This window comes from Cyprinus carpio, chromosome A14 (genome assembly GCF_018340385.1).
Source record: "Cyprinus carpio isolate SPL01 chromosome A14, ASM1834038v1, whole genome shotgun sequence".
Taxonomy (NCBI): domain Eukaryota; kingdom Metazoa; phylum Chordata; class Actinopteri; order Cypriniformes; family Cyprinidae; genus Cyprinus; species Cyprinus carpio.
In genome coordinates, this window is record NC_056585.1 from 15,579,526 (window position 1) to 15,605,563 (window position 26,038).

Below are 26,038 nucleotides of genomic sequence, written 5' to 3' on the forward strand. Positions count from 1 at the left end.
TGGTTTACGCACACTGGCCAATTAGCTATCAAGGGATTACAACTTGTGTTGTGTGGTAGGCAGAATTGTCGCACAGCAGCTTCTTATCGAAATGAGTAGTAGGGTAACTCCAGCCTAGACCAATAAATGAGAACTGGCAAACAATGACTTTTTTATAAGATATTTGCCCACCGGTCTCTAAAGTTGTTGTATTTATGTAAAAAATAATAAGAATTGCAGCATTACACAGTATGTTCAAATGAAAGAAGGCACATTTGTGGGAAAAATCTGGTCTTTAATGGGCTAATATTTTAATGACAGGTGTTTGCAAGCGTCAGCCGAACCCACTGCTACTTACCTGTAGAGTCACACAGTGGTCTACGCATGCATATCTGCAATGGTACTCCAGCCATGAGAAAAGACAGACGATCTGTCTCCTCTGGGAATCATTGTGGCGTATCACTCTCTGGGGTGCTTCTGAAATCCACTTTCTGTCTCATATGTGCCACATCTGATTCAGAGCCACTCCTGTTATAAACGTCCATGTGTTTAAGATGCAACTGGTGTTAAAAGAACTGATCCTAAATCAGGTGTGGAAATAAAATTGAGATTTGACTGACTTAGGGAGGATATCGGTGGGAGTAATGTGTCTCAGAGCAGGTGAAACGGGGCCTAAGGGTACACTAAACCTTTTAGAGTCTGAAAGCTAGAAAGAGGATTTCAGTGCTATGTGTTAAAGTTTGCCCAGAGGAGGGTTCTGCATTGTGCAGGGGCCCTTATTAGGAATAAAAAGGTGCTAAAATGGAAATTGTGGCGTAAAATTATCTAGAATCAAGATTGAACACACCGAAGAACAGAGAGGCCTAATGATTTCATTGGTTCACTAAGTGTAGCTTGTTTCCTTTTAGCCATGATTTTTTCTTGTTTAATTCTTTTAAATGTACAAACATTTTCTGTCATGCATTTCATACGTCTTTGTGAGCAGTGGTGTGATGTTGATTTTAATTAAAATCTTTCATTACGGATTACATTTCCAAACAACCCAAACATATGGATATCCCCATGTTTACCAGCTTGACCGGAAAATATGAACAGTGACCTGTTTTTTCAAGGAAGTAAATTAAATAGTGTAGATGAATTAAGTTGCTTTCTCATGGCCAGGAAGAAGGACTGAAAACGTCTTCCTATCTTCATCAGTAAGGGTTTCAGCCCAGTGAACACCTGGCATTGGTCCTTTATTCTCTGTGTCACTCAGTTTATCACAAGATGTCTGGAGTATATCAGTTATTAGTTTGAAGAACGTCTTTGTTTATCCTGTGGTGTGGCATTGTAACATTTGTATAAGTTTGGCACACTGTATTGATGTCTTTTTTCTTCTTCTCACAGGCAGGGATGATCAGAACTGAGCAGGAGGAGTTTTTCATTGAGCCCGTGGAAACGGGAAATCATGTGACTGAGCAGGAGGAAGAGGATGGTGGCCGTTCTCACATTGTGTACCGTTCTGCTGCCGTGAAGAAGCCTCCTGTTAGCCCACAAGCTGCAGATTTTCACTCCAAAGGTTAGTCCTGTTCAGCAGCTGTTCAGTGTTTATGTTAACCTGCATATTTTTTTTGTATGTACATACTTAATAAAATTTTCTTGTGTTTTTAGAGAAAATTTTATATCTCTTTTGTTTTGTGTTTTTGCAATTTTTTTGCTGTGTATTATATTTCAGCATATCTAAAGCATTTAGATTCTAAAGCACTTCATTTCAAAATAGTTGCACTGACATTTACTGTCAGTGTGGTTATAACTAATGGTTCATGTGGTGGACATGCATTGTTAACCCAAAGAGTCAAAGGAGGCCTCTGGTCAGCTTGGGTTGCACTGTTTGGATCTTCGTCCACTGACTGCCAGTCGAACATCATGCGTTATATTATTTGTAATGAAGTGCCACGTTGAAGAAAGAGAGTGTTGTCAACCTGTAATTGTGAGTCATGTAATTGAACAGAAATTTGGGTTGTGAAATCGGTTATGAGCAGTGTTGGGGAAAGTTACTTTTAAAAGTAATGCCTTACAATATTGCGTTACTCCCTAAAAAAGTAACTAAATACGTTACTTAGTTACTTTTTATGGAAAGTAATGTGTGTTACATTAGCTTTTTGCAAATTAATTTCACGTTACTTTTTAAATATGAAGCAGGGCTTGATTGTTTTTAATATAAGAAGTTCTATTTATAGCAAATGTAAAAAAAGCCCTTTCACACCAAAAAGTGTAATGAATAAACCTCAGGCTGAAGGAAAAGTAAATTCACGTCTGTACAGTAGAACACAGGAGAAGAAGGTTCAACACTCTTCAGCAATAAAAAAAAAAAACAATGAAGCACAATTGTTAGATTATCTAAAGTCATTTTTTGATTATTAGTATGGTTGAACTGGATCATTAAAGGTCAGCAGCAAAGACACTGTTAATAAAATGGGAATAGATACATTTGTGTTATTTAATATATTTAGTTATTGCAGGTTTGCGTCATATTCTGAGTTTGCATTTCACTTGATTAATTTTGATGAATACTAAATCTGTTTTGTTTTTTGTTTTTTTTTGTGAGTGGGATGAATTAACGCACATTCACATTTAGTCTAGAAACTACAGTAACATCATGTTCACAGAGCGCACACAACGCCTCCATACTTCCGATTTCTCCCAATATGGGAACAGGAGGCTTGTCAGTCAAAAAATGGGAATACAAAGTAACTGGCGTTACTTTTTTTAAAAAGTTTCTTTTTTTTTTTTTTAAATAATAAAAAAGTAATGGGTTTGTTTGCTAGTTACTTGAAAAAAGTAATCTGATTACGTAACTCGCGTTACTTGTAATGCATTACCCCCAACACTGGTTATGAGACAGCCACTCAGTAAAATGTACTGTATTGTTTAAACAGTTTTCAGCTTTGTGTAAAAGGTGTTTATTTGACCAAAAATAACTTCCAATATACATGAAACACAACTGGATATGATATGAGATTTTGACCTATTTATGTGATATGTGATAACCCCTAATGATGATAGTGAATAATTTACAGAGAAATAAAATGACTTTTCAGATAAAAGCCTTGATGTACTATGAACACAAACTTTCAGAGCTCAAAATTTCCTCCCTCTTACGTTCTTAATGGCAAATTTTAGTTTTAGGTAGCTTTTGAGCATTTAAACATGCTGTCGATTGAATGCTTACAAGTGACATTTTGTAGCTCTGCCAAGCAGCTGTTGAGATGTTGTTAGCACCATTTGGTCATGTACTTATTCAGGAGGTAGAAAATCAATTCAAAACCATGCGGCATGTCAGTACATCTGTTGTGTAAAGCCCTCTGAAACTGACTATTGGCACTTTAAAAATGTTGTTTTTGTTTTAAGGATATGTTTAATGAAAAAAATAAATAAATGTGCAAGTGGTAATGGTCCAAGTAGTCTAAGCATTCATATGTGTCATATGTTTTTATTTATTGATTTTTTACATTTTGAACTTTCTGTACAGTTTTTATACTCATTCGATTTGTGGGGGGAAAAAACGAAAAAATGAAAAAACAAAACAAAAACAAAAACAACATTTGGTTCCATTTCTTGTCAGAGGAGTGGCAGCCATATGGGAAAAAAATAACTGTTGTACATGCAAATAAACAATTATGCAATTAATAATTGGTTTCGCCTTTCTAACAAACTTACAGTAGCTGTTCACTAAACACATCAAAATTAAAAGGGATGGATAAATAATATTGATTATGAAATGAATACAGAATCAGATAACACATTTTCATTAATTAAAATGAAAATAAATATTTATCTGGTCTTCACTTTCTGGCTATTTATAGGAAACAAATATTTTTACCTTTATTTAAATAAAGCATAGTATGAATTAATTAGTGCTTCAAATAAATAATTGCATTATATTTTGCTCTGTTACAATGTTTTGTGATGTTTTGTGTGTGTGCGTGTGTGTTTTTGTGACATATAAGGACACAATTGGTATAATGACATGGGTATGACACAGGTATTACAAGGAGAGGGTGACTTATGAGGACATAACCCATGTCCCCATTTTTCAAAATGCTTTTTTTTGAGAAAGTAAAAATGCACAAAGTTTCCTGTAAGGGGTAGGGTTAGGTGTAGGTTTGGTGTAGGGCGATAGAATATACAGTTTGTACAGTATAAAAACCATTACGCCTATGGTATGTCCCCACTTTTCACAAAAACAAACATGTGTGTGTGTGTGTGATAAGTAATAAATATTTTATTTTTATGTGTGTGTTTTTTTTTTGAATTTTTTTAAATTGTAATCCTGTTTCAGTTGTTTTTGGAAACAATTTACAGTGATGTTCCATTTGTTAACATGAGTTAACTATATTACATAACATAAACTAACAATGAAAAATACTTCTCAAGCATTTATGTTGATTCCAACACATACTTATAATAAATCAAAAGTTGTTTCTATTAATGTTATTTAATTGACCTGAGCTAAAATGAACTGACAATGAACAGTTGTATTTTATTAACTAACGTGAAAAAAATGAATAAATACTATAACAAATGCATTGCTCATTGTTAATGTAAGTTAATGCATTAAATAAAGTTAACAAATGGAACCTTATTGCAAAGTGCTATTAAGTTTTGTTTTGTTTTGTTTTAACAAAAATGAAAAAAATAAAAGCTTGCCTGTGTTTTTGTCCAATTGATCACCTAAAGGTCAATCAATCATGACCTTTAGCACTAGAGGCGTAGACGCGACGGTGCTCTGGTATGAGGAGCATCATAACTTTCAGTCGTTGCTGCATTGTGTGTAGCTGTGCATTGAACGGGTCCTGGAGTGTTCAGTGAATATGGGGGATTATGAAGGTCTATTCTGAGCGCTCGCGCCTGACACCAGAGCCGCCTATAATAAAGGAATAAAAGCTGTGGAGAGGAAAAATTTGTTTCCATAAGAGTGCATCACAGAAGGATCTGGAAGGAGACAGATCTTAGCAAAGTGTAGACTGGTGTTAATGCTTTGTCATTGACACCTGCTTCTCAGCTGATTCCACTTCTGGAGTGTTATGGTGTGTGTGTGTGTGTGTGTGTTTGCATGCTTTTCTTTCTGTGTAACACCCTGTTATGATAATATTATCCATACTGAGCCACACACCCTGTTGTATATGCATTTAATAAATGCATCTCTGTACACATGTACAAAGTAATCTCTGTGTTGCTTGGTGAGCTGCAGTGTGCGCCTTTGAAGCACTAGGGTGAGTCTGGATGGCGTGGGAAGCGACGCTTGGGAGGTGGTCGTGCTGCACTCTACTGTGAAGAAGTTTTTCATGGCCAGATGGTCATGTGACACAAAGACAACATAACTGAGTTGTGTTCCTGCTATGTTGCATTTCACCTTCCCAGATTTCATACCAGGTGCTATACAATATCAGCTTAATGGTTGTTCTTGAGGTGAACTAAGAGGTCTACCAGTCTGTTACAATTTAATGTCTGCCATAGTAAAATTTGTTGAACATGAGCATTATGTATTGTAAATCATAAATCAAACTGTGAGTTCCTGAAACATTTCTTTCATGGTGAATTATTGCAACAAGAACTGGGTGACTTTAGAGAATTTACTATATGTGCATAATGATTTTGCTGGTTCTATAAAATAATGCAGCATTGTGAATATTAAGATTATTCAATTAGGTTTTAAAAAAGAGCCATTATATTAATTTTGCATGGTACTGCATTTTTTTTTTTAATGATGATAACATTTGATTAGTAGAGAATGGGAGGCCAAGGAGCCCCAATTTCATAGATATAATTAAAATCCTGTGCAACGGATTTAAATAGTGTACATCACTTTTCTATTTTCTAAAAGAATAAAATTGGTTTCCCATAAAACATATTTATTTTTAATTAAATTAAAACCAATTCATTAACTTCATGAAAAACAGTTCATTTGGATTTTACAACAGAAAGCATATTTCGGTTTATTTATTTGATGCACCAATACTGAATTTCACTGCCGATACCGATAGCGATTATTCAGAATGATATCTGCAATACCAATGCCATTACCGATTTTGATTTTCTTAAGGAAAAAAATTCTCCTCCTAACCAATGCTGTTAACCACACCGGTTAGCCCTGTCATTTTGCACATTGCTATCAATATTAAAGGTTAAAATTAACCACAGAGATATTATATTCAACTGTTATTTATTTTCAGATAGTATAATTATACTCAAATAAAAATTTTAAGGGGTCCCATTATGCTTTTATGCTTTTTCACTTTTTGAATTATAGTCTGTGTGTAGTGTGTATGTTTGGGCATAAAAAAATCTACAAATTATAAATCTCAAAGTCCACTCTAAAGGGAGATATTTCATTTAAAAAAAAAAAAAAAAAAAAAAAAAAAAAAAAAAAACCTTTTCAAGAACTACAGCAAATGTCTTGTTTGGACTACAGCATTGTTTTCCGGGTTTTGTGATGTCCAAAGCAGTCCATTAGAATATCATTAAAATAATTCCCTCCTACTGAAAATCAGACAAGACGATGACGAAAAAGAAGTGCTTCATGTTTTGTAATATGTAAAGTAATTCATAAATAACTATTAAAATTAACAGCAATGCATATTTAAAGTACCTTTTGAATTTCTGAATTTTTGAAAATAAACATAATACATATTACCATTGCACTTATCTGTACATAATAAATGCAGTTATTTTTCAGTGGGTGGGGGTGTGCCCGAAGCCTGAATCCATATCCAGAAAGGCATGGAAAACAAATAACGTTTGCTAACAGTTGCCTGTTACATTACAGTACATAAAACGAAAACGGTATTGGATGTGGCGGATTGCGGGGGGTATGGGGGGGGGGGGGTGTCACGATGCTGGCTCAACATTGTGATGTCTATCAGCCATCGGCGAAGGACGATGCCATCGTCTATCAGCCCAACCCTAGTTACCATTCTTATATGTCTTGCAAAGGTTCTGTGTGCAATCCTCTTGTTTAATATTCTTGGGCTCTGAAACCGCTCAATTTGATAATGGCAATATTGATCCCATTCTTAACTGGAGCAGACACAACTTACTGCTTTGGCAAGGGGCGGGGCAGTACTGATACACCGTCTAAGCTGTTCGCCAATCACAACACACTGGGACAGCTAACCAATAACACATTTCATTTTTCGGAAGGCGGGCCTTCATCAAACCTGGAACTAATCAGGCTTTTTTTTTTCTCCAGGCTGGGGAGAAAGGTATTGTAATAATGTAAAAAATTTGAAAAATAATGCGTTTTTTCGTTTTTCGAACCACTAAGTATGAGAGCATGTTGTAGTACACCAAAATAATATAATGAATAATAGAGGATAATAGGACAGCTTTAAATGTCTGTTTACAACTCATTTGCACATAGTCTTCATAAATACATGAAGTCTTCAAGCCAGATTTATTCAAAACATGCATATATAATTATAAGTAAAAAAAAAACTCCACTTTAGTGTTGTTTTATAGCTAACTAATGAAATTGTTGAACATTGGATAACTTTGCTGAGGTACATGCTACGTTAAATGACATACTGTTCACAATCTGTTTTATTGCCATCTTTCCGCGGTTGAAACACTGATTGAGCGATTACATTAGACATGATACATTTTGGTAAGCTGTACTGTATCTTTCAATATACCTTCTGATGTTTTATTTCGTGTTAATTTGTGCTATAACTCATTAAAGTGGAAGAGACTCACGCGCTGCGCTGCTGCTTGAACTGAGGTGCTACAGCGATCTGTCACAACACATTTAAAAGCATCAAAATGGCATTCATTGTTTGTATTTCATGATAGAATGTACAGGATTTGAAAGCCAAGACTTTGTTTCTTATCAGAAGTAAGAAAGCACAGAGCTCTTTGTGATTATTGGATGGGAGGCGCGCTACAAATAATGGTTGGTATAGAGAAAAACTGCAGATCTGGCAACCCTGGCTTGAACTACGGGTGATTCATAGGGTCAGATAGAGCCTGCTTTAATGTCGCTATTTTTAACTGTTAATGTATTATTGTCATGTCAATTTTGACAGCCCAAAATTCAACATATATATTTATCTTAATTCAGATAATACAGATAATAGAATATTCCAGATTTTTAAATAGTGTATTGTTATCTTCTTTTTTTTTAACTTAAGACAATATTCAATATACATACATATATTTTTGCCTAAAGATGAAAATATTGTAACGTTTTTAGCTCTATCACCCAACAATAATAGAGGCACTTTGTTTCCAAAAATCTGAGTCTATGTGGATTTCATGTCCCTTCCCTTCTTCTCTTTATCAAGAGAATATTTTTTGGTCAGTGGACTGAGACATGCACAGACAGATGGACCCCCATGAGGCGTATCCTACAATGCATCACCTGCTTCGACTGCTGCCTCACCCTCAGGATGTTCTTCAACCAAATACAGTTTGTCTGAATAATAGTTGAACTCTGTTTGGGTCACAGATAGATGGTTCATTTGGTAGACCAGAAGTAGACAGCTGTCAAGAGGGTTTAATTTTACACTGATTTTGTCTGGAAAAATAGGGTGAAGCATCCAACAAATTAGTGTAGTAGCACTTTAATTGTCACATTGTTATTCTGTCCATATTGGCAAATCCCCTCTGAGATGATGTGCACCACCCACATGAACAGGATAAAATAGTGACTCACCGAATCTCATGTGTCATATTTGGCGAGTGGTTTTTATTGTTTCTTATGCTGTTTTATTATGTAAAAGCAATTTCCATATCACTATTTCCATTGCAAAAAAGGGGAAGAATAAAGAATGTTTTGAATGTCACACAGGATTTTAATAAATTGCATCCTTAATAACATTATTCCAACATCTATTTGGCTATCTGCCGAATATCATTATCTTATTTTTAAAACAGTAAAGAAAAAAAAAATGCAGTAAAGAACTTAATTCTTCTTTTATTATACATTTGCCAATTGCCCAGGCCCAGCAGAATTTCTTTCCATAAACTTAAGGTGCTGCCACCTTACAAAGGCACCATTAGATCAATACTGGAATGATCCCTCCAGAATAACTTTTGTGTCTTGTAGGAATTGAACCGCAACCTTCCAGTTTATAAGTCCAGAGTCATAACCACTGCACCAAATCTCCTGCTGAATCAATTTAACTGGCCTTTCCCACATTGTGACTGTTTTTCAAGCAAAGCTGCAGGCCAAATAAGCAGCCATTTAATCCCAGTTCTAAAGTGCAGCCTCCTACCACAGTGACTGTCCAGGCCCATTACACTCATGTCTTTGGAGAATCACACACATAATGGACAGAAGTGAGGAAAATAAACTGAAATAAATAAAATCCCGTTTCTTTTTTTTTTTGGTTTGAGTGTTACCCAATGGGTCACTGAGAGGTCAGTTATTGTCCATCATTTTTACTCTATATGCATTGATTGTTTTAAATGTGTTGTGGCAGAATTTGCTGCATTAAGCACTAAAGAGGTCATATGATGTTGCTAAAAAAAAACATATTTTGTGTATTTGGTGTAATAAAATGTGTTTGTGCAGCTTAAGTTTTAAAAAAAAACATTATTTTTCCACATACTGTACATTACTGTTTCTCCTCTATGCCCCCCGCCTTTCTAAAACGCATAATTTTTTTACAAAGCTCATTGGTCTGAAAAGCGAGGTGTGCTCTGATTGGCAAGCTATCCAGTACGTTGTGATTGGCTGAATGCCTCAAGAGCCCCTTACTATACTGTGATGCGTGTCCTGGTCAGAACACCGGCGCGACAAGACAAAAACAATAAAAACCATTATAAATGAGCCATTTGTTGCATCCAGTGGGCACATAATTATGGATTATAATGACTTATACTGTGTTTTTACGCATTGCTTTGCATCACGTCATGTACTGTAAGCAAAAACATGTCTGCATTTGTGATTGGAAGAAACGACAAACAGCAAGTGCTACTCTACAACCAGCTCATAATAATCAGCTCATTAGAAAAAGAGCTTTGTGCATTATCTGTGTTCCCATTGACATGGTCCCTACACAGTGTTCATTGCTCCCTACTCCCTGAGCAGGGGAAATTTGTTGAAGTTTACCTCACTTCGGAACATTCTTTCACAGATTTGTGCTGCACAACGTCTTCAAACACAGACAAGTGTGACATCATATACCTCCGTAAATAAATACAATTTAAATTCACGTCTGGCACACTTCAATGCACTCTGAATGGAACATATACGTTCACTTCGAACTGGAATCATGCCGGAATATCCTGTGATGTCCAGTTCGTAGGGCACTTATGCTTGAAAAGAACAAAACGTCTGAGCGATAAGAGAAACATACAAAATGTGCAGAGCAGAGGGACACGAGAACTGGAATTGAAAACTGCTGCTCTACACTGCTCAGAAACTCGTGTTTGAATCATCAGTGGCAAATCCTTTACATATGTAAATGTACTTACAGACTGTGAGGTCAGAACAGCCGGGCATTGTAGTCTTCTCTCCCCATGGATCAGGAAACAGTCCTCCATAAAATGTGCTGCACACATCTGAATATTTGTGTTGAACTGTTCTGGAACAGTGTTGTAAATACAATTTAACCACTGATTTCTAGTCGTGTCCTCTTTTGGAAGATCAAAAGTATTTTCGGTTTTGCAACGAAACACACAGCATCTTCACAACATGGCGGTGGCGGTGGCAGCAACAATAAAGTTACACCTTCTTTCTTTGCATGAACATTTGGGTGGTGTTAAGCAAATCTTCCCACATTGTGACGTAGACATGTGGGGGGTGTGTTTTAAACAAGCCGTTTAAGAAGGATGTGGACAAGTCTTAACTTTTATAAATAAAAGAATATCTCTTTGGGTTTGAGACTTTTAGTCTTTGCAACTTTAGGGATCTTGATCTATTCACGAACATCTTGTAACACTCATCCAAAGAGAAAGGAAAACTTGAAACTGCATTATATGAGCCCCTTTAATGAAGTGTAGAGGAAATGCTTGGTGAATGGGTCACACATACGCACAATCACACAACCAGTTTAAATGTTTATCTGTCTCACTCAGTTAATAGTTGTAGACTGTCACACACATGCACAGATGGCATCCTGCAAAACTCACTGGAAGTCAGAGAGAAAGCAAGCTCCTCAAATAAGTAGGATGGTACTTCTTGAGGATACACAGTATGTGTGTAAGGCTCTTTTTGGCCAGGCCTGTTCTTTTCCAAAACATTTTCCTATTTGAAAACTAATCACATCGTTTCAAAAAGTGCTTTTATGTCCCATCCTGACAGACTTGGGTTTCTGTAACATTCTTCAGAATTTCTGCTTATGTGCTCTATGTGTAAAATAAAGTCATGCAGGTTCAGAATGTAAATGATGGTAGAAATTGAGTTTCACATCCAGTAGTTTTACCAAGCTGTACCACAGATGTGCAAAAGGTGGTTTTCAACATCAGGTCTCATGCACCTGTTGAATGCATGAGTCTTCATTTTGGGGGTTTGTTCCTGTCTCCCTCCTATCTGTAGCGACTCACAAATGTATAAATTTTCAGTTCAGCAGAGCTGTTGAATTTCATTGGTCACGAACAGGAACTGTGAGGACAACCATATGGCCTTTGAACTGCGTCCATGTAAAACAAAAATGTTTGGGTTGGACAATCGAGAAGAGGCTTTTGAATGTTTTCAATTTCATTAGCTTACACCCAGACTAGAACACGATGAAGTCTTCACCCAGAAAGAATACTGAAACACAAAGGGAGAATTTTTGAAAGAATCATATTATGCATTAAAGTTATTGTAACTGCATGTAACATCACATGTCTCATACACACACAGACACCCAAACAAACTTTATTATTATTGTTAATATTATATTTATTTCCTTATATATTTCATTTTGTGGGATTGGTTTTCTCCCTTCACCACAGGTGGTCAGCCAGTATTCAAGCTACACCTATATAATTATTTCAGTCTTGCCATTTCCATCTGTATGTTCTTTAAGTAGTTCACTGGATTTGTTTGAACTGGACAGATTACAGGGCAGCACCAAAGCCAGTTTTAGTGGTCTTTTTATGGGATCTTGACTCCAGAACATCTGTTCTGAAAGGCCTAATATTACAAAATAATAACACACCCAGTATTCCCAGAGATAGACCTAATAGACTTGAACACTAGAGGAAGCAGCTGGTTGTAGGAACACTTCCTTCACTGAAACTCTATAATTTCCTCACACACTCTCTCTTTGTGGTCTCCTTTTCTGTTTCTCTGTCTCTTGCTACATTTTATGTTTCCGTTCATGTGTAACACCTGGAAAGGGGACATATCGATTATCAAAACAAAAGTGCTTTATTCCTTTTGCAGTATGAGCGCTGAGTTGTTGCAGTGTATAGTGTATACCTGTTTTATTTATGCTGCTAAAATCCTATATAAAAGAACGTTTAAGAAATATAAACATGTATAATATAATGAAATTGCATGCTATCTGAATACCCAAAAGGCATGTTAACGCCAGGTTTTAAAAGGGAGTTTTTGTTTTTAAATACAAGCAGCCAGTATTGTACAATGACTTTTTAAGTTCCCTGTCACAGTTTGATATGCTTGCTTTTTTGTCCAGAAAGTACTTGGCATAACATATGTACGCTGAGTTATTTTGCTTTCTCTTATCTTTATTGCCCTACACAATATTAGCATTTAGTTTTCCCATCCTCACAGTTTAAAGCTACAACAAAGCATATTCTTTGGCAGTTTATCACACCGTATAAACCAGAATACCTCTCCACTGCACTCAAAATAAACTGTTGCTCGGGAGCCATGTGCTGTCAGATGCTTGAGATAATTCTTAAGACTGTTTCATGTGAGAGTGATTCAACCTCAGAGTGCCGTTCTCTGTAGGTCTGTTATTGAGCCAGCACTTCAGTGCCACACCACTATTATTACTGAGAGGGGTTACAGTGAGGGAAATAGCAGGGTGTGTATCCGCTGTGAGCATTTGGGATACACATTACGAAAACTGGTGTGATTCCATCCACCATGTCTGTAAAGCAGTACACATGACTCACTAGTGCTATCAGTTTAGTTAAAATGTAATTTAGTTAACTAATTATATATAAATCATAATATGATAATGTAATTTTTTGATCTGTATGTAAGCTTCATAATAAGGACTCTGTTAGATAAAAAATAGCACAGCCTGCATACATTTAAAATTGTGATAATCTATGGTCTAAAATGTTAGTTCTTTTAAGTGTTATAAGGAATTAGTTTCCCCATGTTGTTGTTTTAAAAAAGGAGGAAATACAAAACATTTGGAAAAGTTTGTATGACATAGCTCATAACAATTTTGTAACCATATTAATATTAATAGTTTTACTGTAAAAATAATGGACTATCTTTCATTGTGTGTTTTTTTTCCCTTGTATAAACAGAAATAAGTATTTGAGAAATTTGAAATTTCCTCATCATTTGGATATTTTCTAAGCAACTATTTCTTATATGTGATTTATTGTGAATTATTTGGTTTATTTATTTAGTTTATCAATAAATTAATTGGTTAAATTTTAGTTTTTTTTTGTAACCCTGACAGCTGTAGTACAGAAGCACACGGTAATACAATATTTGTAACTGTTTTTACCTTTTGATAAATCATTTAGAGAACCTATCCTGCTTTTTATTGCTGCACTTTTTGTAACTAATAAATGGGAAATAAGTGAGCATAACCGTAACAAAATGTCTCAGACTTTTTTTTTTTTGTTGAAAATTGTGAACAAAAGTTACCATGATCATTGCAGGCGAATTGGGTAAATGATTAGCAACTGTTCAGAATTAGCCCACATGGTGACATGTTTTTTGGAAGATTTTTTTCCACCACCGTCTGGTTTAAAACCAGCGCGCTTACATGATTCTCAAATTGTTTTGACAGTTTTTGTTTTGAAGGCCCTTTTTTAGCTGTCCACACTTCTGCGTTTCGTTGTGTGATACATATGTCAGTGTTGTTTCATTAAAGTTCCACTCCAGAGTGGCCGGGAACATGTGCGTATACTTTAATAGATATTCACATGCCCTTAATTAGAGATACTCTGGGGGTAATTGAATGCCCAAATGAACACCTCTGGCCTATTAGAATTCATTAATGTGTTGTGAATTAGGCATTCACAGTGCTCCCCAGAGGCATTTGAGGAGAGATCATTTTGAAGCAGGAGGTCTTGATCACACAACTCAAAGATACTACTGCCAAAGTCTTGATTATAAGTGTCAAAACTGCACACACAGCCTCTTTGAAGGCTATTAACCACTGTGTTTTTAAAGCGGGTATAATGTTTTATAATCTCCTGAACACTGTATAATTATATTTGAGGTCAAGATTTTTTTTTTAGATGATGGTTTGAACTGGTTGGTTGTTGGTTCAGAGTGGTTTCCTCAGTTTCAGATGGTTTACTCTGTGTGAGATGGAGCATGTTAGTTTTGAGCATGAGTGGTTTGTTTATTGGCAGAGGGGGAAGGGTTTTTGATGCGATAGTTGCTCATGAAAAGCATCTAAATGGTTTGAATGTGTAGCTGGCAGCTGAAACACACCAATAATGTTCTAGTGGCTTTGATTCATGGTGGCGTCTGGCGTGTCACTCCTCAATTTGGACAAATTTAGCATATTCATGTGCACCCATTAATCTACATATAAAAATGCCCTGCAACTTACACTCATATGCAAGCATCATTTTTCATTCATGTACAGTGTAGTGGAGTATAATTTATAATCAGAATAGTAATATGCGAACTATCATGTTAAGCAGGTCTGGTTGAACAGGGTACAAATGCAAACACTTAGCAGAGCATAAGGGGGAGAATCAAACACAGTGTATCAGTGGGATAGCGGTTTTCTTATTCACCTATCAGATTAAAGATACTGCCAGCCACTTGGAAGTTTATTTAGCAATAATGACCAACTGGCTCTGTACATTCTACTGCTCATTAAATTTATCAAACATATTAATAAATAGACATGAATACTGATTTGAATGTACTGTTTTATGTGTGAAAAAAGATTGTTTTTGAATGATATGACACATGAATCTGGCATGTAAAAAAGGTTGCCTGGAAAAATGCAATTGTATAATTGTCAATTTATGCTATTCACTGATCATTTTCGCAAATAATATTTCATCACAGAATGCAGTGATCAGCCAATCAGATTCAGGTATTCCACAGAGCTTTGAGCTTTAGAAACTTTAATTTACTATGACTTTCTTTTGCAGAACATACAAAAGAAGATATTTTGAAGAGTTTTGGCAACCAAACAAGTTTTGGTTAACATTGACATTAGAACATTGAGACATTTCTCAAAATATCTTCTTTAATGTTCCACAGATGAAAAAAAGTCATACAGGTTTGGAAGAATATGAAGGTGAGTAAATGATGAAAAATTTTTGGGCAAATTATCCATTTGATATTTGCTGTAAACAGTGTTTTCTCAGGCAATAATATATCTTCCTTTTGATAGTTTTGTCCTTTTGAAATTTTCTCCATTCTTTTAAGTGTTTGGATAAAGAAAAATAGGCTCCTTTCAAGAACAAAACTGATTGATTTCTGCAAAAGAGTATTGATGATGGTCTAATTAGAGTTTTGACACAAACATTTGTGCTCATTAGGGAAAGCGATATAATCACAAAATGATTGCAGCATCCGACATCAAATAGAACTACCAAATTAAGTCAAGTGTGATCTTGCCAGCATTTGTCCGCATTCAGTTTTGAAACTGATTTATATCATTATTTATGCACTCCATGTCATTCCAAGTCCTTTCTTTATTTTCATTATTTTTATTTACTTTCATTGTAAGCATGAAAAAAAGTGACCAAGTACATAATTTCAAAATGTCTCCTTTTTGTTTCACACAAAAGACAAAGTCAAATAGCTTTTTGAAACAAACGTGAGTAAACGATGACAGAATTATTTACTCTAAAGTAAACCATGTGTTTATTGAACATTATCTAATTACACATTGGCTCCCATAGACTTGCTGAACATGCAATCTGAAGTTTCTGCTTGGTGTATTCTCTCAGAGCCTTGGATGCCTACTTTTTCTCTGGGCTGTTGATTATTTTATCAATATCCACAATGACTCAGACAAGTGGTCAAACTACTTTAGCGATTCTGCAGTGTAGACATGAGTGTAAGGAGAGAAATAGTGTCGAAAGTGATGTATGAATACATATACTACTGCTTTTAATCACTGTATATGTGGCCTTCACTTAAAAGAGTGGGCAAATGTGTATACAGTAAGCCTGATTAAAAAGATGATCTCCAGTAATTTATGAGGAGCTGATTTTATCTGTCGCTTGAGGCATGGGGCTTAATTTGAATGAACACTTCTTTTTTCTGGTTTTACCCACAGTCAATAGGCCTGGGTGGGCCCTTCTGACCCTTGGTAAAAACATGCTGATCAAGTAGTGTAAGAAATTTGCATATGGCACTGCATCTATTGGAAAGCAAATTTCCAGGAAAATATGCATGCAATAATCTTCCATTTGCACATGTGCTCAGCCTGCCTCTACTCTCTCCAATAGAAACTATGTCTTTGTACATTAGGTTTATCCAGAGGGATTGAAGCGAAATAAAAGCAGTCCAGGTGGCCACACAGCAAATGGTTAAGGCAAAGAACCGATACCTCCACTGGCTTATGGAGTAATTGTGTGCTGGGAAACCGTAGGACTACCTAATACAGCCACACGCTTTTACTCAAGCGACTATCTTATGCCTGCAGTACCCAAATCAATTTTACCCAACGATGGACATGATTTATTTCCACTAGTCTGAGCACCTTGCTGTATTGACATTCTTTAGGTTTCATTATGTTGCAATTTGTAGGGATTTTTTTAGGAAGGAAATAATGAAATTGCTTGGAATTTTCACTACTTTCATTCTTGATTTAAAGGTAATATTCTATTGATTGATGAATTCAACATCTTCTTCATACACTACCGTTCAAAAATTTTGCGGTCTCTTTTACTCACAAAGGCCTGCATTTATTTGATGACGGAGAAATAAACTATAAAATAGTAATACAGTGAAATATTATTACAAATTAAAACTTAATATTTAGCAGAAGAAAGAAAACCATGCAAAAAAAAAAAAAAAAAAAAAAATCCCACTAAGACCTAAAAAACAGAAAAAATGCTTTGGTGATTGTAAATGTGATTTCCTTACTTTTTTATAATGATCGCAGATTCTACGATCAATTTGATTTCACAAGCTATTTACACCTACTTCAGTAATATTTTGTCAGGTTGTAAGGACATTTTGTGCATTTAAAATTAATAATGCATAAAAGCTGGCAACACTTCAGAAGCCTTCAAAGAAAAAAAAAAACAACACACCCTCACTTTTACTCCATCACTGGTTACTAAGTTCAGAATTTAATTTTACATCTTAAACCTTGTACTTCCTTTTCTTACTAGCATTGTTAGTCAGGGGACGCTTTTTTTTTTTTCCAGCAGAATATGTTTGTTTTGTCAGTTTTGTCTAGGCAGAACAAGGACACAAACTTCACAATTTGTCACCGTTATTATAGTTTGAAGTCCAGTACTGATTGTCACAAAATCAACATTAGCTTAATATCATGTTCCATTCATGTCGTGATTCTGTGGATTTCTATGTCATGCCTGTTTTGTGTGAGTAATTTGTAGCATTTTAAATTTCAGACCTTCAATCACTGCTATCATCTCCCCCCTGAAGAATCTCTGAAATGTCAGTTTTGATCACAATGCATAAGGAAAATTAGTTTCGTTTTGAGTTCTGATGATGAATGTATTAAATGTCCACTTGAAAATGTAATCAAAATCCAGTCATTACACATTTGCTCCAGATCACCTTGCCCCAAACGAAGTAACCCAGTGTTTATATTCCCTTTGGAAGTTTTTATTCTCTGTCGCAGTTTTTGCCCCAAGAAGACAAAGGACGTCCTGAGGGTTGTCAGTTAGGCTGGAAGAGTGTAATGGGGTTATAATAGGGACTCCTCCCCTCAGTATATCCGGTTATGAAGAGAAAAAGAGAGACGGCTGTCTCCTTTAAGTGTTTTTGGCAGCTTAACTGATAGTAATGAAAACATAACAGCCTGCCATAATAACTGTCACTATTACTTAGTGGGCCACTGAAGGGAATAAAAAAGGCTCAGACTGAAACTCCAGTCTGTGCTGTACTCTATACTTGCACATATGACCATAATTCTGTCTAAGGTTGTCTGTGCAAGGGAAAGAAGTCAAAACTTGACATGATGTAATAGCTTAGTAATGCAAAGCCTGTTGTACTATGTCTGTAAGCTAGTGCTTTGGGCAATGGTAGAAAAAATGTTATAGCTGGATGTGATTCTGTCAATGGATGAATATCTTGAACAGGATAACAGACACAGAATGGAGACATACTTGGCAATGCTATCACCTTCACCTTCAGCTTCCTCAGCAAGGCAGTTTTCATCTTGCCGGTGTTTGGGGTCATTATCATGTTGGAAAACTGCCGTTCTGCCCAGTTTCTGAAGGGAAGGCATGATGTTCTGCTTCAGAATGTCACAGTACATGTTGTAATCCATGTTTCCCTCAATGAAGCGCAGCTTCTCAGCACCAACAGCACTCATGCAGGCCCAGATCATGATGCTGCTACCACCACCATGTTTGACAGTAGGCAAGACACAATTGTCTTGGTACTCATCACCAAGGTGTTGCCACACATGCTGGACACCATCTGAGCCAAACAAGTTTATCTTAGTCTCATCAGACCACAGGACATGGTTCCTGTAATTCATGCTCTTGGACAGGTTGTCTTCAGCAAACTGTTTGCAGGCTTTCTTGTGAGCCAGCTTTAGAAGATGCTTCCTTCTCGGGACGACACCGCCGTGGCAAAATTGACAGTTAGTGGCCTATGGTTTGAGCACTGACATCTGACCTCCCAATTCTGCAACCCTAAAGCAATGCCGGCAGCTCTCATGCGTCTGTTTTTTTGAAGCCAGCTTCTGCACCTGATCCACAGCACAAGGACTCAACTTTCTTTGATTGACCTTTGCGTGGCCTGTTCCAATTGGAACCCATCTTTGGAAAACGTCTGTATGACCTTGGCCACTGTACTGTAACTCAGTGCAAAGTTTTCAGGGTGTTACAGATCTTCTTATAGCCTAGGCCATCTTTGTGGAGAACAAACAATTCTAATTTTTAAATCCTCAGAGAGTTCTTTGCCATGAGGTTGCCATACTGAGCATCCAGTGGTCCGTACTGAGAGAATTTTACTCCAAGCACCAAATTTTGCTCTTATACAAGATACACACATTTGTATGGTCCTGTCAAGCAGACAAAATCATGAACATGATGAATAGGACATGCGGCTTTGTTGTCACTTAGGGTGTACTCACTTTTGTTGCCAGCTATTTTGACAAGGATGGCTTTAAGTTAAGTTATTTTCAGAGGATAGTAAATCTACACTGCTATACAAGCTGCACATTGACTACTCTAAAATATATCCAAGTTTCATTTCTATAGGATTGTCCCTTGAGAAGATATACTAAATGTATGCATATTGATTCTGAACCTTTGAATACTGACAAAACGGCTCCTGAAGATGGAGTGTGCATCGCTGATGTCTCTTTCTTGAGCTGACAAAAAATCCCGAATCCCAGATACTGCTTTCAGGCAACAGCACCACTTTCCTGTCCAACTGCTGTTGTTGCTTGTGCCAAAGAGGTCTTGGAATGAATCTAGTCTTTTGGCTGAAGTTGTGTGTGGTAAACAAAGTCCAGTAAGTAAGTGTTATGCTTGAAGCTGAATAAATGCTGTTTTCATAAATACCCTCTACAGCATTTTAAGTCTAGAAGTCTGGTTGATTACACGTTTTGTTTTGAACAACAGGATGACTTTGTAATATCTGATGTAAACTACAGCTTGTACAGATGGCGGTGTTGTTTTCTGGGGTGTCACAATGACTCCTTCAAAAATTGCAGTTTTGGCATCTTTTTTGGCATGTGTCTGCGCTCACTGAAGGAGCCATAAGCCTTGTAGTGCTGCCTCGTGCTCCAAACCCCTTGCTCAGTGACTTTGAGGCCTGCTGGGCAATAGACCACTGTGCTGGCATCAAATATGGCTGAGATGTGACTTCCAGGAATTTGCAACAATAGTTCTGCTCACTGCACAGATAGCTTCTGCTCTATAGCTCATTGGTCCAATATTTTATCTGCATCCATCTTCTATTCTATTGTTCTGTCAATTTGTCATTTATCAACGTTGGTCGGTTGTTCGAGCCCTGTTCGCCTGTATGCCCATCTGTTCAACTTTCTATCCATCTGCCTTTAGGTGTTCATTCCTGAAAAAGCAGCAATGAACAATTCTTTCAATATCAGCTTAGAGAGTTTAAATGGCAAAAAGCATTAGGAGTAGAAAGCCCTTGATTGATACTGTTGTGTGGAGGTTGGTTGCATTTACAATTGTAATGATTATTTTGAGAAAACCATAGACCTGTGAACTAAGTGAAGATGAACCTGCTTTTAAACAAATCCACTCAGGTGACTAGGTTTCTACAATGCTTTTCAATCTGTGCCAAAGTTAATTAATAATGGAGTAATGCCTACCTCAAAGATAAATTAATGACCCGGCAAAGGCCAGCATCTTATTTGCTGATAAAATTATTAAACATATGCAAACTCACACACAAACATTCACACAGCTGTGTATGTTCTGTTTAGTGTCTGCACAGTTTTCCCTGACATTGGCCATAAAACGGATGGTCTTCGTTCATGTTTATGCTGGAAGATTTGTGTCAGATTTGCCGAGCCAAGGGATATAAAAGAACAACTATTTGGCAAATAAAGTTAAAAATCACTCACAGGGTCTCTCTCTCTCTCTCTCTCTCTCTCTCTCTCTCTCTCTCAGCCACGTGTTGTCTTAAACACTGCCAAGTGCAGTTTACCTGATGCTCAGAGAGGAGTTGAAATGAGGACCTCAGCTATGTGTTTTGTGTCTGTTGCTTGTGAACATTATGTGGGGGATGTCAACAGACATTTCCTTTAGGCAATTAGGATGAGGTTTTGATGCCGTATATAGAAGGGCACGGATAAAGAAAACCCTGCAATGCTCACATAGTTTGGTCTGGAACACTGAATAAAATATATAAAATAAACAGTGGTGGAAAGAGTACAGAAAAATATACTGAAGTAAAAGTACCATTACATTCCAAAAAATGTAGTGTGAGTAGAATAAAAAGTGCTTATCCAAAAAACTACTTAAGCAAGAGTAAAAGAGTAGCTTATTTAAAAGTACTCATCGTGAGTAGTGAGTACTGAGCTGTGGATTCTACCCCTTATAATAAACACTGAACACTGCAATTTAAATGTTTAGAAAACATTGTATATACTGTAATTCACATTATCTTTTGTTGTTTGCCAGAAAGAATTAAGAATATCTATCATTCCAGCAGTTTGTAGAAATTTTGACTGCACAATTCTGTTCCCGTTCTCTACATCGAAAACAGCACGGAATACAACTATAAAAGTGATGAAAAGATGAACGTATATTCTCAGTACACTCATCACCATTTAAATCATAAAGTCTGAAAAAAATAGATTTAAAATAGGTGTAAGGCCACTGAGCCAGAGCATGCTATTGTTGTGCACATAATATATTAATATTAAGAACAGCGCAAAGAATACAAAAACCATTATAAACTTCCAGGAGATTTCAGCATCACACACACCATGAGATGGGTTAGAAAGAGACATTAAAAAGAGGCAATTTCTCTCCAAACAATGGTGGCCAGTTTAGGTTAGTGTTTTGTGATGAAAGAAATGAGAATCACTAAAACATGATAATTTATGTTAAAATTAAAAACATAAATAAATCACATTGTTCTAGAAGGGCAAAATCCCCCACCTTTAAACACACATGCTCAAATTGTTATGCTGATAAAAAAATTGTAAGGAAAAAATTGCATTAAATAGTATTTCGCGGGAATTTTTTTTTTTTTTTAAGAAAATACAAAAACACACAAACACAAGTCTCTTTGTGGGCCATGGTGGTCTCTGTGGGATAAGCTGCTCTATCAGCAGCATTCACAACTGAATGGAACAAAAATTTTTGAACTGGAATTTTTTCTTTTTTATTTTTTTTGTGAGTGCACTTGCTAATTAAAGGCAGATTGTATTTGGATCAAACAAAAAACATTGTTTATAAACGGGCTGCAGTTTAAATTACATGCACGCACTGACAGAGATGGCACTAATAATGCCACGGGTCATCAATAAGGTGCATACTGAATCTGGTCCTCCAATTTCAGTACATTATTTCCAAGTATTTTAGCCAGAGTTCCCCAAAACACTTTTTCACAATGCATGATCATGTGCTCAAAGGGACAGTGCAAATTGTGCGTTTACGTACTTAAGTAAATGGGAGTGGGAATTTACCGCATTATGATTGTGGCACTTGCAGGAGTTATTAACCATTGTGTGTGCAATACCCGCAAACCTCACACCAATTAACAGCAGTTTGGTGGTTAAAGTTTTCTATGCAATTTGATTTGACGAGAGTCACAAGACCGATTACTCTCTCTATCCCATCACATCATGTTGATGGATAAAAATAAAATTAAAACAAGCATGTAATGACCACACACGGAGGGAAAATAGCCAGAGTAAATGTACAGATACATCACTTAAAATGTCCTTAAGCAAAAATGAAAGTTACACAATTTTTAAAACTAAAAAAAGTACACTCTTTCTGATATAAACTACGTCGTAATTACAGTAATGTGAGTATTTATAATTCATTGCTTCAGTCACACCCCTGAAAATAAAGTATTGATCATTCCACTTAGGGAGCTTTTTCAGTTTGAAGTACTATTGGCATAACATGTTTAACGTTTCAGTCATATTCGGGTCTGGTATTAATGCTGAATACGTCTAAAACTGAGAGATGCAGGTCAACTTATAAATGAGCTTGTGACTGATCAAGTTGTACAGTCTCATTTGGTCTATTAGTGCAATTAATTTATGTGCAGAATCACATGATCATATCCAGAATCTGCAAAACAGACAAATAAGAGAGAGGTGCCAGTGCATCTGAAAACGGTGACGTGTTGTCACATTTGAATAAATTAAAATTGATGCATCAGTCGATTCAAATTCACCATCGGGGATCTTGGGAACACTTTAGAGCGTTGCTAATAAGATCATTTCCATTAAATATGCCATCACTCAAAAGAACAAGGGCACGGTTTGGTCTCTTGTGATTGGATTTTAGAGCGGGGGTAGGACAGTGGGCAGTTACTGTGCAACCAATTTGAGCATATTCTTCGCAAATAGGGCTATGTTGTTAATGGTGAAACAAGTGGCAGATATGTACGATTTTGGTGATGGTATCGGAATATTTCATCCAGTCTTGACATTGATTCAGGGACATACAAACTTTCAAAATAAACTCACAATCTTGTTTTCTTGAAAAGAGATTATGCCACAAGTCATAACACTTTTTGTGCAATTTCTCTCAGGTCTCACACCAGGGGCATGTCTACGTTGTGCCCCCTATCGCCCCGTCTGGCGATAGGCTTGTTTTTAGTAAATTTCTAACTGCATCTGGCAGTGGCGGATCCTGGCATGTGCAGCTGCCTATAGGGCCACTTTCTTCTCCTCTTTATATTTAATTTTAGGCGCGCATAATATTACGTGATGATACATGTAATGCGCGGGATTACCTTCACTAACACAAAACTGAATGTGTGCTTTAAAATATAACATTGTTCTTTTATGAATGGTCTCTGCTCTCACTCAGATATTGCGTGTACACGCTCAAACGTTGTCTTCGCATCAATGAAGACTAGAAGAGTTTTTTTTTTTAATTCAGGTGAAGAGTAGGCTTATCTCAGGCAATGTAAGCAAGCTGATTATAGTCAGCTTTCTCTAGTTATTTATTTTACTAATAGCCTTATTTAGTTAAGTGCTTAAATTGTAAATATGGCATTTATTCAATTATTTTATTTAGATGCATTTGTATTTTGTTGTTTTTTGTATATAGTTTTGCAAATAAAAGCGTTTATCAGTCAGTTTACAGAAATAATTGAGGGTGCTTCTGAAATTAGCAAGGGTGTCGTTAATGCACATTTTCACACATATTGTTTGACCACGTCTATGCTATGGTTATCACTGTGTCAATAACTGCTACTTTGAGAGCCAATCCCGCATAAAATATGTAGACGTCTTTCACGAAACTTTGCAACGTGTGTGTGGCAAAAAAAAACAAAGTTCTACATTTTAAATGGATTATAGATCTAGAAAGTTTGCTAAGAATGTTCATCGAAACCACTAAAAAGCTGTCACTCTTTGTTTAGTTAGTGTATACACAGTGTATTATAACATAGGCTATCATAGGCTATTATTAACATATAACAAACAAAACCAACTTGCAACACATGTTTAATGTTAAGAACTCTTATGGAGGACAAAGAGACAGTATATGACAGAGGAACAAGAGCATATTTTTATGCAAGGAGCTGAGTGCAAAGTGCACCGTGACCCTGAAACAACATTAAACTGGGCAACTCCATGCTGATTACCTCCCTTCCTCGCTGTCTCAAACACACAAGCAACAATAAATCACCCCCCTCAGCAGCCAAGGCTAGTCAGAGCCACCCAGGCTCTGTCTCTACAGCAATATTAGCCCAATGGTAATTGAAGCACTTCTACTGAATTCACTACATTACTTTCTGGGGTTTTTTTTTTTTTTAGCCACCCATCTGTTTGGCAGTGGTTTTATTGAGTGAAGCCATGGGCTTGTTAGCACTATTAGCAAGAAGGTGATTTCTAGTTAGCCAAGTGAACGTTTTTTGCAGCTTTTCTAATTACTGTGAAAATTACTCAGGCTTTGATGTGAAAGGCAGCAGGACAGGGAAAAATAAAATCCATTTCATGCATTAAGGAGTCCCTCCAGAAAAAAAAAAAGATAATCAGCAAAACATCTACTATAATATAATTAAATATTTTTGATTTATACACTTGCAGAGTTTTTGTTTCTTCTGATTACAAACAATGACGAATGACCATTAATACAGGGCCATCAGTAGAGGTAAAAATCTTTTTGGGGTCCCAAAGGTGTAGTTCAGCCAGCAGCTTTTTACTGGTAACATTGTTTTACTTGGCATACAGGTTAGTTCCCTTTCAGTCGGTCACAATCTCAACGTCACGTCGGATGATCGACGAAATTGGGATCTTGCCAGAGGAGACCCAATCCACTTTGAGTGTAACTAAATGAGCCAATGCACATTGGCATGCGATTATTGCATCCAGCTGCCGCTTGATGACAGTGAATACCCACAGCATGCCTGGATACCAGATACCGGATGCCTGTTTGATCGCCTTAGTCTGCTTCTGTGCCGCCAGAGACACAGTGTGAGTATAAGAGACAGCAGGTGAATTCATCCTTTCGCTTCAGAGCCGAGCAGTAGTGGCATCACTACTTGCTCTCGTACGAACAAAAAAACGAGTGTTGCAAGGAGAGAGCAACGGAGTGCGGGCATTATGGCACGGTAGCAGCGGGGGTTCACGGTATGGAATCCTCCACTGATCCTTCGAGGCTAGATGTAAGGTTTCACGGTGGAGGTTGCTCTGGTTCGCAGTGCCCCCCCTCTGGTGCATTCTTCCGGAGGTGCATGAGGAGATCACAAGAATCATGGAAGGCACCTTTTACCTTTTTGCCCAAAACAAATCTTTGTAAGCTCCTTCGCTCTGTCCACCTCGATTGGTGGAGCCGTTTGGGGGTACACAGGCATTCCCTCGGTGGAGAGGTCGGTCGGCCATGCAACTGTGTCCGACCGTCACTACCACTATGCGGGGAGGTGGCTTCTGCCCTCCCACGCTCACGCCATGGCGTTACTGCAGGTCCACCAGGCCAAAGCCCGAAAAAAGACCTGCATGAGGACCAGGCAGTACAACATGAACTGCGTGCTGGGACAGACCTCATGCTTCGAGAGACGAGGGGACCGCGCACAGTCATGCGATGTTGCACATTGGTGGTCCAGGAATGCCATCTCGGGCTGTGTTGGCCAACATGA

At 37.0% G+C, this 26,038-nt stretch overlaps 1 protein-coding gene across 1 annotated transcript in view; it reads left to right on the plus strand.

The window, feature by feature from the left end:
* The window catches only part of LOC109081608 (A disintegrin and metalloproteinase with thrombospondin motifs 2), a 104,390-nt gene that overhangs the window by 27,286 nt on the left and 51,066 nt on the right, over nt 1-26,038 (plus strand). The window contains 2 exon segments of the mRNA XM_042770536.1: nt 1,366-1,537; nt 24,479-24,485. Coding sequence (XP_042626470.1) covers nt 1,366-1,537; nt 24,479-24,485 — 179 coding nt within the window.